We start from the raw sequence: 12,041 nt of genomic DNA, 5'->3' as shown, positions 1-12,041 counted from the left end.
GCTGAACTTCTTGTGATACATCGAAGTAGTAAATCAAAAGTCACCATTTATATAAAAGTCACTTTATTGTCAAGTTAAACTGGTGAAAGTGCATCAATAACTTAAAAGCATTCCTCTGTTAATATTATTTAGAAAAATAAATAGTGATATATGGAAAAGCTTGAACACTGTTGGCACGGATCCGGAGCATCACCACTTGAGCCTGTAACTGAGGGGGAATATTTTTTGGTGCAGATACTCCACCACACTGGTCTTGTTTTGCAGTTTATCAAATTCATAGTAAGGAATCTAGAAGAAAAAAAAGATCCTTAAGTTATTTCATGAAAATATAAGAGTGGACAGGTTAACAGAAGCAGTCAGAAAGTCCTGGGATACTTGAACAATTTGACAATATAAAATAGATCTTACAAACATATTGCTGACTGTAAAGAATAAAAGTGAACATAAATGGTCTTACCTGAACAACTTCATATCCCAGAAGCCCCAGATGTCGCTGCTTGATGGCCTCTTTGCCAAGTAGCTGCCTCTTGTTAGTCGTGAACCTCTTCTGTCCATGAATACAAAGAGCTATCCTGCAACACACACACATCAAACCAGCAAATGTGTTGGTAACCTATCCTGCCATCAGCGATGAACGTCACATAATGCAGCTTATATACAGAAACAGAAAACCATTTACCTTTTAAATACATCTTCATTATGACTGGCAGGCAGGACATACCCCTCTTCATCAAGTTTAATTTCCACATCTGCAAGAACAAAGAAAACAATTAAAAGCCCTTAGTCTGATAGACTTCAATAAAATGAAAGGAGAGGATAGGTGTTGTGTTAGTTACCGAGTGTGTAGCAGTAGGGCGTCAGGACTTTGGATCCAAAGTACGAGCGAGCCCCGAGCAAATCCACCAGTCCAGTTTTCACTGAGGTGTACAGAGTGGCGTCCACCGGCGTCTCCAGAGAGCGACCAGACATGAGGAAAGACTTGACGGTGTACTTGGGGAGGAGTTTGGGCCCCTGAGCAGAAGACAGGAGGAGTGAAGGATGCACAAATACATTTTCATGGCATCAATCAAAACACAAAACTTAACACGTCTTAGATTACAACAGAACCCACTCTACAACATTGAAGAAGAAAATCAGCCTTTTCCAATGTGCCATCTCATTGTTGAGAACCATTTGGGTTTCTATAGACTTCTTTTTAATTGGGAATCAAAATGAATATTGTGTTGGAATAAAAAAACTGATTTGTTTTTTAATGATGATTTAGTGATGTTTTTTCTCATGAATCCTGATGTACAAAGAGTACAAAGAACCTTACATTACCAGCCCTACATTTTCTATCTGACTTAGTTATTGCTCCAGATCCGTGCCAACAGTGCATTAAGCTATTTCCAGAACGCTACAGTTGAATCAGAATGTAAAAAGATTTGTTATCTAAGCAGCCTTCACATTGAAAGAACAAGGGCATCCTTACCACTCCACAAAGCTGTTAAATTATTCTAAGTAGAATATTTCTGTCAATCTGGGCCACAGAAGCCAACAGGTTCACATCCGTTTTGTGTTGGTCTGATATAACTAGAATGCACTGAACCTTCCACAATGACGTCATGTTCAGTAAGAGAGGGTGTGTGTATTCAGGGTTCTGACTGTGCATGATTATCGCTTTGTCATTCTTTTGGGCTGGCCTCATATTTTACATATTTAACCAGTGACATAGTTTTACATATTGTACCTCATAGAAAGGACACTCCAGCTTCAGCGTCATGTAGAGCTGGGTCAGCTGTGCCAGGACGATCCGGTCCATTCCTGTGCCGTGATCTAAAACACAATCAGTTTCATTTGTCATTTTAGTCAAATGTAATCATATTGATGAATCACAATAAGACAATAAATCAAAAAATGTCAACATCAGACAATAAAGGAAAGGTTGCACATATTGCAGGTGTCTGTTTTACCTTGCAGTTGCTGGAGGAAGTAACTGCTGAACACTTTGGCGACAAAGTTTACCGGGAACCTCTCCACCAGGGTGCAGGAGTGGAGCAGGTTGAGGAGCGTCCGGGGCTGGAAGTGGGAAAAGCGCGAATGCAGGATGTTCTCCACTTTCCTGAAGACCTCTCCAGCGTTGGGAGGGAGGTATCCCAGCTTCCCCAGAGCCATGATCTGCCGGGCCACCTGGCTGGTGCTGTAGTTGTCCGCTCGGTACACAAAGCTCTCCGCTATGGCGTCAAACACGGTCGTTGACAGTATGTTCCTCCGGCCGAAGAACTGACTCACCTTGGTGACCGTCTCCGGGTGGGAGGTGAAGGCTATGGAGGGGACGTATCTCTCCATGGCCTCCACAAAGTACTGGTCGCTGTGGCCAAAGTGCATCAGGCCTCCGAGCACCGCGGTGAGCTCGTCGTCTGTGAAGTGAGGGACGTGCCGTACGGCCTGCTTACACAGATTGATCACCAGAGGCATGGCGTGAGTCTGGTTGAGAGTCACGAGAGCGCTGAGGATCCCGCTGACGGCTGGAGCATCCATGCGGGAGGTGAGAGTCAAAGCGTAGGTGTTCATGTCGTTCAGAAAGTCCCTGTATTTTCTATCTTCGCCCGCCACTCCTTGTAGAAGTCTATAAACGTCACTGAGCTCTGATACGCTCCACTGGGCCGGCCCTTGCTTCTGGATCTGCTCCATCATCTGCTCCAGCATCACACAGTCGGGACCCTCTATCGCCAACATGGCCTGTCCGAGTGTACACAGTTGCCCCACGCTCATCTCCCCTCTGTCCAGCCTCTCCTGGCTCTCGGACACAAGCCGCACCATCAGCGTGCTCCAAGGGTCCAAGAAGAGGCGCGTGCAGGCCCGCAGAGCGGATACCAGCCCACCATCCGTCAACCGTCTGGAGTCTTGTTCCAACTGGAAGCACAGAGCTCTGAGGGTGTCCTTCTCCAGAACCTTAGGATCCTTCAGAGCGCTGCCATTAACAACCTGCTCCAGGTCGGCCACGCGGTGAAGAGCTGCTGCAGCCATGGTGTCAGACATGACCTCCACCGAGCGCAGCAGTGCAAACACCTGGCGGGACGAGGAGCAGCTCCCCAGACGCTGGGAGAAAGCCTGCTCCTCTGCATCTGTGGGTCGGTGCAGCTGGGTCAGACGGAAGCGAAGCCCAGAGTCTTTGTGGAGCCCACCTGAGCTGTTGGCGAGGAAGGACGGTTCCTTAATGATGGTGGTGGTCAGGCTCCTTCTCACGCAGCCCAACTGGAGCTGCCTGCAGCCCTGTGTCCAGATGCATCCGCCGGCTGAGGTGCAAAGACAGGCTACACATAGGAGCTGATCTCTTCCATTGCTGGTGCTCAGGAGCCTAGAGGGGCACGTAGGTCCAACAGCTGGGTAACGTGGAATCCCGAACTGCACGAGCGCAGGGAACCTCTTGATCAGCTTCAGAGCCATGAACCTGGACTCCTCAGATGCAGCTGGAAGAATAAAAAACAAACAAAACAACGTTTTTGAAGGTGTAGTACAACTGCATAAATTCACACTATGTACCGAATCACAGAACCAAACTACCACCACAATCACTCACTGTGTTACTCAACTTTTAGTTAACTAACCAACCTTGAGGCTGCTGTTAGCTAACGTAAGCTACCTTAGCTGCTAAGCTTCCGGTTTACCCCAGTAAGAGGCACGCTGCTCTGACAAGCGTGTTTTAAAGCTGAAACTTCGGCTCCGAGGGGTGAATAAACAATTACTACGAGACCAACCCGACTGAATACATAAATGTTTATTCATACCTTGACTTTCAGGCAAAAGGAGCGGGTCACAGCCGATAACACCGGCGTATACTGTCCTCACGCTGTTCCATAAGAACAGCGAGGCGTTCAAGGCACCTCGTACGTCTGAAAATCTGTGATCGAATATGATTTTTTATTTAAAACATTGTTTGATGCTATTTTTTTTATTTTTATAATTGAATTGAGCATGTTAAAGAAACATGCCAGAAATGATGCTGAAACGTGATGCATTCGCAGTGGAGAAGTTCGTCTGAGTTTAATAGAGGTTGTCGAATTCATGCTCACTTTGGCTTTGACACACAACTTTAACAAATCGTTTCTAAAGTCATCTTCGCACCTCTCATTTGACACCAGGAACAAATGGGAAATCACATTCAAGTGCATACGACCATCACATCATCCCTTTCATAAGTCATTTAATAACCTCTTTATTTTGGAGGGAGTTTAGATTGTCCTTTATGACGGACAGCATTTGAAGGCAGCACCAGGGCTATATAATCCAGAAATATATCTCCAAATAGAAACAAAGTAACATTACCACAGGGGAAATGTATTGTTACAAGTTTAAGCAAATTTGAGATTTTACTTTAGTAAAAGTCAGTATATGGTTAAAGTATACAGAAAAATTTACTTAAACCAATAGGGGAAAAAAAGTACTCAGATAGTATAAAGGTTGACATCATGAGTCCATGTATAGTTTTAGGCTATTCAAAAAATAACCTATAGCCTACACATTTTCAACTCAATGTTTCTTTTTCTGGACTTCTATTGTCTTGTTTATGGGGGCCCTCAGTTGATTATATTTTTCTATGTAAAACCAAAGTTACTAGCAGATAAATGTAGTTTGGTTAGAAGTACATATACCTCAGAAATGGTGTAGTAAAAGTTTAAACTGACATAAAAAGGATGCACTAAGAACCAGTCTCATATGTACACACACACAAAACACACTTCACTCTCATAATCTGCACCTAAATCATTGCTGAGGGACAAGATAACTATTAGGTTTGCCTGATAGCACCGTGTCCTCACAGGGAAGGTGATCATGGTATTTTGATAAACAAAGAATCCAGCACTAGTCAGCGCACGTCAAATGAGTTTGCTGAGGAGGCAGCGTAAACTTGTCAAGACTTGACAAACATCCGAGGAAGGGAAAATGGTGCCCAACTATTTCAGTTTGTATGCCTCAGAAAAAAAAAGACAAAATAATTCAGTACTTATTTCAGGTGTTGTTTATGGAAGGGAAAAAAAGTCAAAATACAACTTGATAGAGGGCTTTATTTAAAAAGTTTATATTATAAAATGTAAAAATTCAGCTTAACCGGATAACATGAACTGCAAGTACTCATCTCCTGGAGCTTCCGAGGTGCTGTCACTTTACATCTTTACATGACGGAAAATTCACTTGGAAAACCAGTAGAAATGTTCTTCTAATTAGATATGTGTACATTTGGCAATACTGGAAGTTCACAACAAACAAGAATAATTATTGCTTTGGTTTGTTTAGAATGTGGTTTATACTGGAGAGTTGAGACATGCAGCGCGGCCATTTAGCTGATCAAGAGGCAGAGAGGATGGAAAAGGGGAAATGCTGGTGTGGTTGTTTAATCGTCCTTATCCTTGGCGCCGTGCTTTAGGATGCGTGTGAACTCCACATAGTTGAAGTTGCATTTCTTGTCGATCGGGGCTTCCCTGAAGAGCTCGTCCACCTCCTCATCTGAAAACCGGTCGCCCATTGTTGTGAGCAGCTCTCTGAGGTAATCTTCCGGGATAATTCCTGAGGGGGAACACAGTCAAATCAGATACAAATGCTACATGACTCAACAGCACAATCTGATCCTGAAGAATTTCCTTTGCTTAAAAGTGATTGGTTTTAAGCAAGCAGGATTGTTTTAGGTAAGGCTGCTTTGTAAAACCCTTTAAAAAAAACAGAGCTGCAACTCAAAGTGTTTCACTTGAAAAGGTAAGAGAAACATTATTAAAAGCAAAATAAATTGCAAACTAGGTTATTTGTATCCATCACAAGGAAATACTTTTTAAAATGCTCTGAATTTACCTGTCCCCTCCTCATCGAAGCAGGCGAAAGCATTTCTGATCACATCTTCAGGGTCTGTGCCATTGAGCTTCTCTCCAAACATGGTGAGGAACATGGTGAAGTTAATGGGTCCAGGAGCTTCCATCATCATGGCCTCCAGGTACTCGTCAGTTGGATTTTTCCCTAAAGAAAAATACAAAAAGGAACTTAAAATGTCGCCTGAAAGAGTTTTAACTACACAAGTGGATTTTAATTACGCGTGACGATGCGTGATGTAAATAAAATATGTTGCTTGTTGAACTTGTTTTCAAATACCAAGTGGTGTAGGTGCACACCCAAATCAGGAAAGCACTTCCTGACATATTGGTTCAGTCAGGAGGTAAAAACAGACTCTGTTACTCACCCAGTGAGGCGAGCATGTCGTGAAGGTCCTCCTTGTCCACAAACCCATCACGGTTCTGGTCGATCATGTTGAAAGCCTCCTTGAACTCCTGGATCTGAGACTGGTCAAACATGGCGAAGACATTGGAGGTGGCGCGCTGGGGGCGCTTCTTGGTGGTCTTTCCCTTTGCCCTTTTGCTCGACATCTTGACTGTTTATTTTACCTGTGGAAATAATTAAATATAAAACATGTTAGATTAGAGACAAACTTTTTTTTTCAAACTCAAATTTTAGTGTAAATAACATTTCCATGTCCAAGAACATCTCAGAGGGAGTGTGAAAATTTACATTCTTCCCATCGATATAAATAAAAGCAGTGCATGTATATTTAATGTTGGGCTGTTCTTTGCCCCCAACACACAAAAAAATGTAGGCCTGATAAAACGAGATGACTTGGCGGGGGACAGTCTGATCAAAGGGTAAAGTGGACAATCCTGTCATTACTCAAAATGAGATTGTCATGCGTATCCACACCCCGCTGGCAGTGTATTTTAATTCTCAGTGATTCCCCAGTGTAGGGTCCTTCACTGAGCTATAAATGGAAATGTTCCTCTTCTTTCTAGGTTGATCAGCTCACTGCCTTTCCCAAGGGCAAGAAAATTACTGATGTGAGGACAGATGCCCTTATCAGGCAATGTCCTGTCCTGAATGTAGCCTTAAAACCGTCTTACATTCAGGTCTTTAATGTTGACAGACATTACATTTCGGCCACCAGGTGGTTACAGAATGGACTCAAACGTCATCGAAGAGCAAATGCATCGAGTCACTGGCAATATGGTGACATGACTAGGTGTTATCAATGACAACGGTTGTTATAAAAACACTCAGTGATACGTTTTAATGTTCTTCGTCAGAGCTGAAACTAACTATTGTTTCAATAATCCAAGCAAGCTGTATATTATTCTAAAAATTCCATAAGCAAAAACTTAAAGGGTTAATAGTCTTGACAGCCCCAGTAATCAGATGAAAGACATTGATAATTGCTACCAATAAAACAATTTAAAATATGTAGGCATATTGCAAATTTTAATGCACATTTCACTTTGCAAGACATCTTGTCTTAATAGTTTAAATTGTTAGGTTTAATTTATTTATATTATATTAATCGTTTTTAATGTTGTGATCAGATGTGTTAAATGCGAAGTTATATCATTTTAGTGAATCATTACCACTGCCAATGTACTTGGATAAACAACATTCTTTATCCATCTATTTGCATTAGCTTGTGTTGCGCACTTTGTAAACCATTGAAAAACAACTCATAATCAAACCATCCTATTCTCATTAATTGTATTTAGAACCTGTTTTGTGGTCGCATTAACTCCATTCCTAGGTTCGCAATGTCTCAATGGTTTGCGGCCTAAGCTTTAGCCACAACAAATAACTAGTGTGAAAACAGCTGTGATGTTTAACCACCAAGCAGCCAAGTTACACAACTCAACGGGTAGATACATAATTTATAACGCTAACAAATATACTTCAAAGGCCTAAAAAGTATGCTCTTTAGAAACAGACTTCATGTAATTACGTTAGCCACGCAGCTAACACTCGGCTTTATCATATCCGGTTACTCACATACACGGATGCAACACTGTCAGCAGATATGAAGGTAATCCTTTTACTAAAAGAAAAAAATCTGAAATAAAATACAGGAAAGCAGAGCTTAAACAAAGGCTTACCTGACAACAACCCGATACTGATCAGCTAGCTCGTCGCTGCTCTTTTCTCAACCACCGCCCTTCACTTCCTGATGATAGTTCTCATCTCCGTTCTGAACAATCAGAGCAAACCAACTGAGAAACATAGGGGGGATGGCCAAGTGTGAAACTATTTTTTATACATTTTTAATAACAACACATACATTTTTACCCGTTTAAATACTCAAATAAAACTAGTATTACTAAAATACATTCTGAAACATATGCTAATGTTTTATATAATCAGTAATAAAATAGTTAATGTACATCCACACACCCACGATGAAAGGAATGTAACTTCCACAAACACTCCCTTGCCTTGGTTGAAATTCCTGGATATGCCCTTAAAAGGAAAGAAAAAAAACAACGTCCTTAAAATTGTGCAATTAAGGCACAGTCAAACTGAAAAAAAGGGCATTATTGGAATTATATATCAATATATATAAATTATATTCATTAAAACAAATCTGTAATTTTATCAGATGCAAGTAATAGTTGTCACTCAAGTATTTTTGTAGATGAGTTGATAGGCTATGTCTGTCAGGAAAATTTTAGTCTAAGCTATTGTTTTTACTTTATTGGAGTAATTATAATGACTTGAATACCATATGCATTTCATAGGTGTCATATTTGCTCTTATTAAGCATGTGGCAGTGGTCATAGCCTGCTAATGTGGTCTGTTTTTTATTTATTGTTGTTAAAAAAATCTTGGTCAGATTGATGTTTTAGAGTTGGTAATTGGTTACAATACAAAAGAAAGTACAAATGAAAGGATGAATATGCGTAAAGCAATAAAGGGATAAAATGTTGGTAGGATGGATAATTATAGACAAACGACAAAAGTCAGACAACAGTTGTGCGGCTTACTGCTGCAGGGCCTCAAAAGCAAAACATGGAACTGATGACGCATAGGTTAAAACAAGCCACACATGTTTCCTTTATCTTTACTCTTTTTTTTCTGGTCCAGTTGTCATATCACTTTCAATGATGATAACAAAGTGTTTGAGCATGTGCCATGGGTCACTTAGCTAAATATTGTAACCTAACAAGCAACCAGTCTGAAGCTGCACTGTGTTAAAAATAAATTCATAACAAGTGTTGATGATGATCATTATAGTGTTTGAATTATTGAAACAAATAAATCAATTTTAACTTGTTTATGGAGGTGTTCTAGCACATATTGTAATGTCACCTTAAACCACTAGAGGGTGCTAGCTTCCTAAACTTCTTTTATTTTGCTTTGCCGTATTACATTTCCTTGAGTTAGGTCATAAATAGTTTTGCCTCAGCAAGTCACCCAATAATGTGTGTGAGCTCATTTAATTTGTTCACATCTAGAACTGTTAACATAAACATTCAAATAGCTTCAGTGTGTTCTGGGAGCCATACAAAAATAGCCCTTATAGATCCCATGAGACGCCATACAGTTTGAATTTCCTGGACAGCTGAACCAAGTGATATGCTGTTTGTTTCCATGAATGTATGAACTGTCTTTACTTGGACAATCATGTATATGGGGAAAGGACAGCATATTAGAAACACCTTTTCAATATTTTGCAGAATAACACAACATCACCACTATCTGAGGCTTCAAGATAACAATTGAATCCTTATAGAAGTGTCAACAAAGATTGAAGTTACAGTCTTTATAGCTGCAGGGTAATTATATTGTATTGCATTAGGTTATACGAAATGCTCACTGTTTTAACTGAGTGTATGTTTCACTTTTCACGTTATAATGTGATACAATGCACTCGTATGTGGCATATGATCTTCATAGAGCACAATGGGATGAAGTCATTAGGTGACTGAGTTATCACGTTCCTGGGAGGATTATGCAATTCAGTTTTTCTATGGATCTGGAGATATTCAAGGAAAATGCTTTTCCATATGAGCTGTGAGTGACAGAGGTATAAATTGGAGCTTATAATCATGTTAGATTAAACCCAAGAATATTTGTGAGAAAAGCCAGAGGGCTATTCTTTGATGTTCACTCATAGTCACTAATCCTGAGGCTACTGCGCCTTTTAAAGTATACCCGGGTGCTATAAAGCAATTTTAGGATCTGAATATATACAATAGACTGTCATGTCATTGTTACACAACATGTGCATATCAGTGGATGCTAAGAATGCCTCATAAAGCAAGTCACCTTGACTTGCTTTATGAGGATTCATTAACACATTAGGCAGAAACAAAGCAATACATAGTACATAATTAAATTTTATAATACAAAATGTGTTCTTAGGTTCATTGTGTGCCCTCTCTACCTTTGGACAGAGACAGGCTTGGCGGTTTCCCCCTGTTTCCATTCTCTATACCAAGCTAAGCTATCTAGCTATTACCATACAAATGAATTCATATTTACTATGCAAACATGTGAGTGGTAAACAATATTTTCATCCATCTTCCCAAAAAGTCAAACCATTCCTTCAAGTAAAGCTACAGTGCACTGAACACTTAACTGCTGTTCATATATCACTGCTGCTTTCTTGATGATTAGTTAATTATCTATCCTCTCAGTTAATCGCAGAGGCTCAAAGCACTCATGTTGGCAAATGATTTATTGGTTTATGACATTATAATCCACTTGTAAAATCGACACCAAATTCACTAGACAGCATGTAGTGTTGTGATCCTGCTTAATGTCTTGTGTTGTTCTCCTCAGTGTTGATCTCTTTTGATGGGTATCACACACCAGGGTGCAGCCACAACATTGTAGGTATGTTGTTATTCGGTGTTTGGCAAGGTGGCACGGGGGCTTAAAAAGGATTACTGTTCAACACAAAGGCCTGAGGTGTTCACCGGCATGATCATTTTGCCATGGAAACTTACCAGCTGTTTGTGTTGCAGGCAACTTCCTAGAACACTGTCCAAACGTAGCAGCCCGATGGCATATGCCTGCCAAATGGCCTCTAACCAACTTTATTTTAAACAGAGATGACAACACTTTTTATGACAACATGTAAATCAATTGTTTATGAGTCACAATGGCATCTTGAGGGTTTGTTTTTAGTGGGAATTAAAAAATCTGCCACTGTCTTTGATTGATCAGCTTTTACTTCTAGCAGCTGTTTATGGGCAGAGGGGATATTTGTGTACCACAAATGAGAGTGAGACGGAAAGGGAGAGTGACAAAAGGAAGGTAATTGGCATGCATTGTACAGTATGTGAAGCAAGTAACAATAGCATAGCTAAAGTTAGCAACAGTCACAGCCGAGACTGCTGCATTAGAAAGTCAAGACAAAAGCTGCTGGAGTTTAACAAGCAACGGCATAGTGTGAACTAAAAGCCAGCCAATCTTTACCTGTGGAATGGCCTTGGATAAAATATATTACTAACAGACATCAAATTAAACAAAACGTTATAAAATAGAATAAAACAGTTGTCATATCTGGGGATCATGTCGGGAAAGGTGGTCTTCTTCACTTATTTCCTTACTATACAAACAGCTAACACACAAGGAAGGGAAACTATAAAAACAAAGGCTAATAATTATACCACACATACAGAGGTTTAGGCCAGATATAGAGATGCAAAGAATCAAATGGAAAGATTAAAGAATATGGATAAAACATACAAAAGTGAATCTTTGTTTACCTGCATATTAGGCTCTAATGCCTATCGGCAGAGACCTGCACCCATAAATGTGTTGCCCCCCAGACTCTGCTCTCAGCTATATTTATCTCCACCCTCACCATAAAAGGCTGTGACTGCTGCTTGGACACTCCGGCAAGGGCCAATATTATTTCTGTTGTGTAGACCACAGCCCTGTACGCTCCTACCTGTAGGTTTGCTGGGATATCAAGCTTTTAAGTGTGGAGTTTTACCCATCTTTTTCTTTGAAGCTTGGAATTTGAGGCTTTTCGTTTTAGGGTAGGTGGAAACTGTTGTGCCGGGATTAGATGTGATAAGCCAGGTTTTATCTGTTGCATATGTATGTCTTTGCATGCCGAGAAAGTGCCTGAATCTCAAATCAGGTCTTGCTAGCTCATGTTGCAGGTTTGAATTTGCATGTTTCGTGATGGTTAAATGACTTTTTCCTGTTGTTTTCTTTCTTTGATCAAGGAGATATTATGCAGGTTTTGGCTAGTATAC

General features: G+C 40.5%; 2 protein-coding genes across 2 annotated transcripts; both read right to left on the bottom strand.

Annotated features, from left to right (window-relative positions):
• Positions 1–56: 56 nt before the first annotated feature.
• On the bottom strand, positions 57–3,833 carry fastkd3 (FAST kinase domains 3). Its single transcript, XM_080049964.1, has 7 exons — positions 3,771–3,833; positions 1,953–3,452; positions 1,730–1,815; positions 837–1,011; positions 680–749; positions 458–572; positions 57–288 (listed from the first exon to the last, which is right to left on the bottom strand). The coding sequence occupies exons 2-7, from the start codon at positions 3,427–3,429 to the stop codon at positions 190–192; spliced, it is 2,022 nt and encodes a 673-aa protein (XP_079906090.1). The 5' UTR covers positions 3,430–3,452; positions 3,771–3,833; the 3' UTR covers positions 57–189.
• A 1,195-nt stretch (positions 3,834–5,028) lies between these two features.
• Positions 5,029–8,030, bottom strand: myl12.1 (myosin, light chain 12-1). The gene is made up of 4 exons (XM_080050665.1): positions 7,926–8,030; positions 6,209–6,410; positions 5,827–5,988; positions 5,029–5,547 (listed from the first exon to the last, which is right to left on the bottom strand). The coding sequence occupies exons 2-4, from the start codon at positions 6,390–6,392 to the stop codon at positions 5,375–5,377; spliced, it is 519 nt and encodes a 172-aa protein (XP_079906791.1). The 5' UTR covers positions 6,393–6,410; positions 7,926–8,030; the 3' UTR covers positions 5,029–5,374.
• Between the last annotated feature and the right edge of the window lie 4,011 nt (positions 8,031–12,041).

Source organism: Ammodytes marinus, assembly GCF_949987685.1.
Source record: "Ammodytes marinus genome assembly, chromosome: 21".
Classification (NCBI taxonomy): Eukaryota; Metazoa; Chordata; class Actinopteri; order Uranoscopiformes; family Ammodytidae; genus Ammodytes; species Ammodytes marinus.
The sequence above is the reverse complement of the archived record's forward strand: the minus strand, read 5'-3'. Positions and strand labels throughout refer to the sequence as shown.

Bases quoted from the DNA above. Each gene is read 5' to 3' on its own strand.
- fastkd3 (XM_080049964.1), bottom strand. From the start codon at position 3,429: ATGGCTCTGAAGCTGATCAAGAGGTTCCCTGCGCTCGTGCAGTTCGGG. The intron at 573-679 runs GTAAATGGTTTT...TGTGTGTTGCAG, and splicing joins AATGAAGATGTATTTAAAAG to GATAGCTCTTTGTATTCATG. The intron at 289-457 runs GTAAGACCATTT...TTTTTCTTCTAG, and splicing joins TGGGATATGAAGTTGTTCAG to ATTCCTTACTATGAATTTGA.
- myl12.1 (XM_080050665.1), bottom strand. From the start codon at position 6,392: ATGTCGAGCAAAAGGGCAAAGGGAAAGACCACCAAGAAGCGCCCCCAG. The intron at 5,989-6,208 runs GTGAGTAACAGA...ATTTTTCTTTAG, and splicing joins CGACATGCTCGCCTCACTGG to GGAAAAATCCAACTGACGAG. The intron at 5,548-5,826 runs GTAAATTCAGAG...GTTCCCCCTCAG, and splicing joins CTTCGATGAGGAGGGGACAG to GAATTATCCCGGAAGATTAC.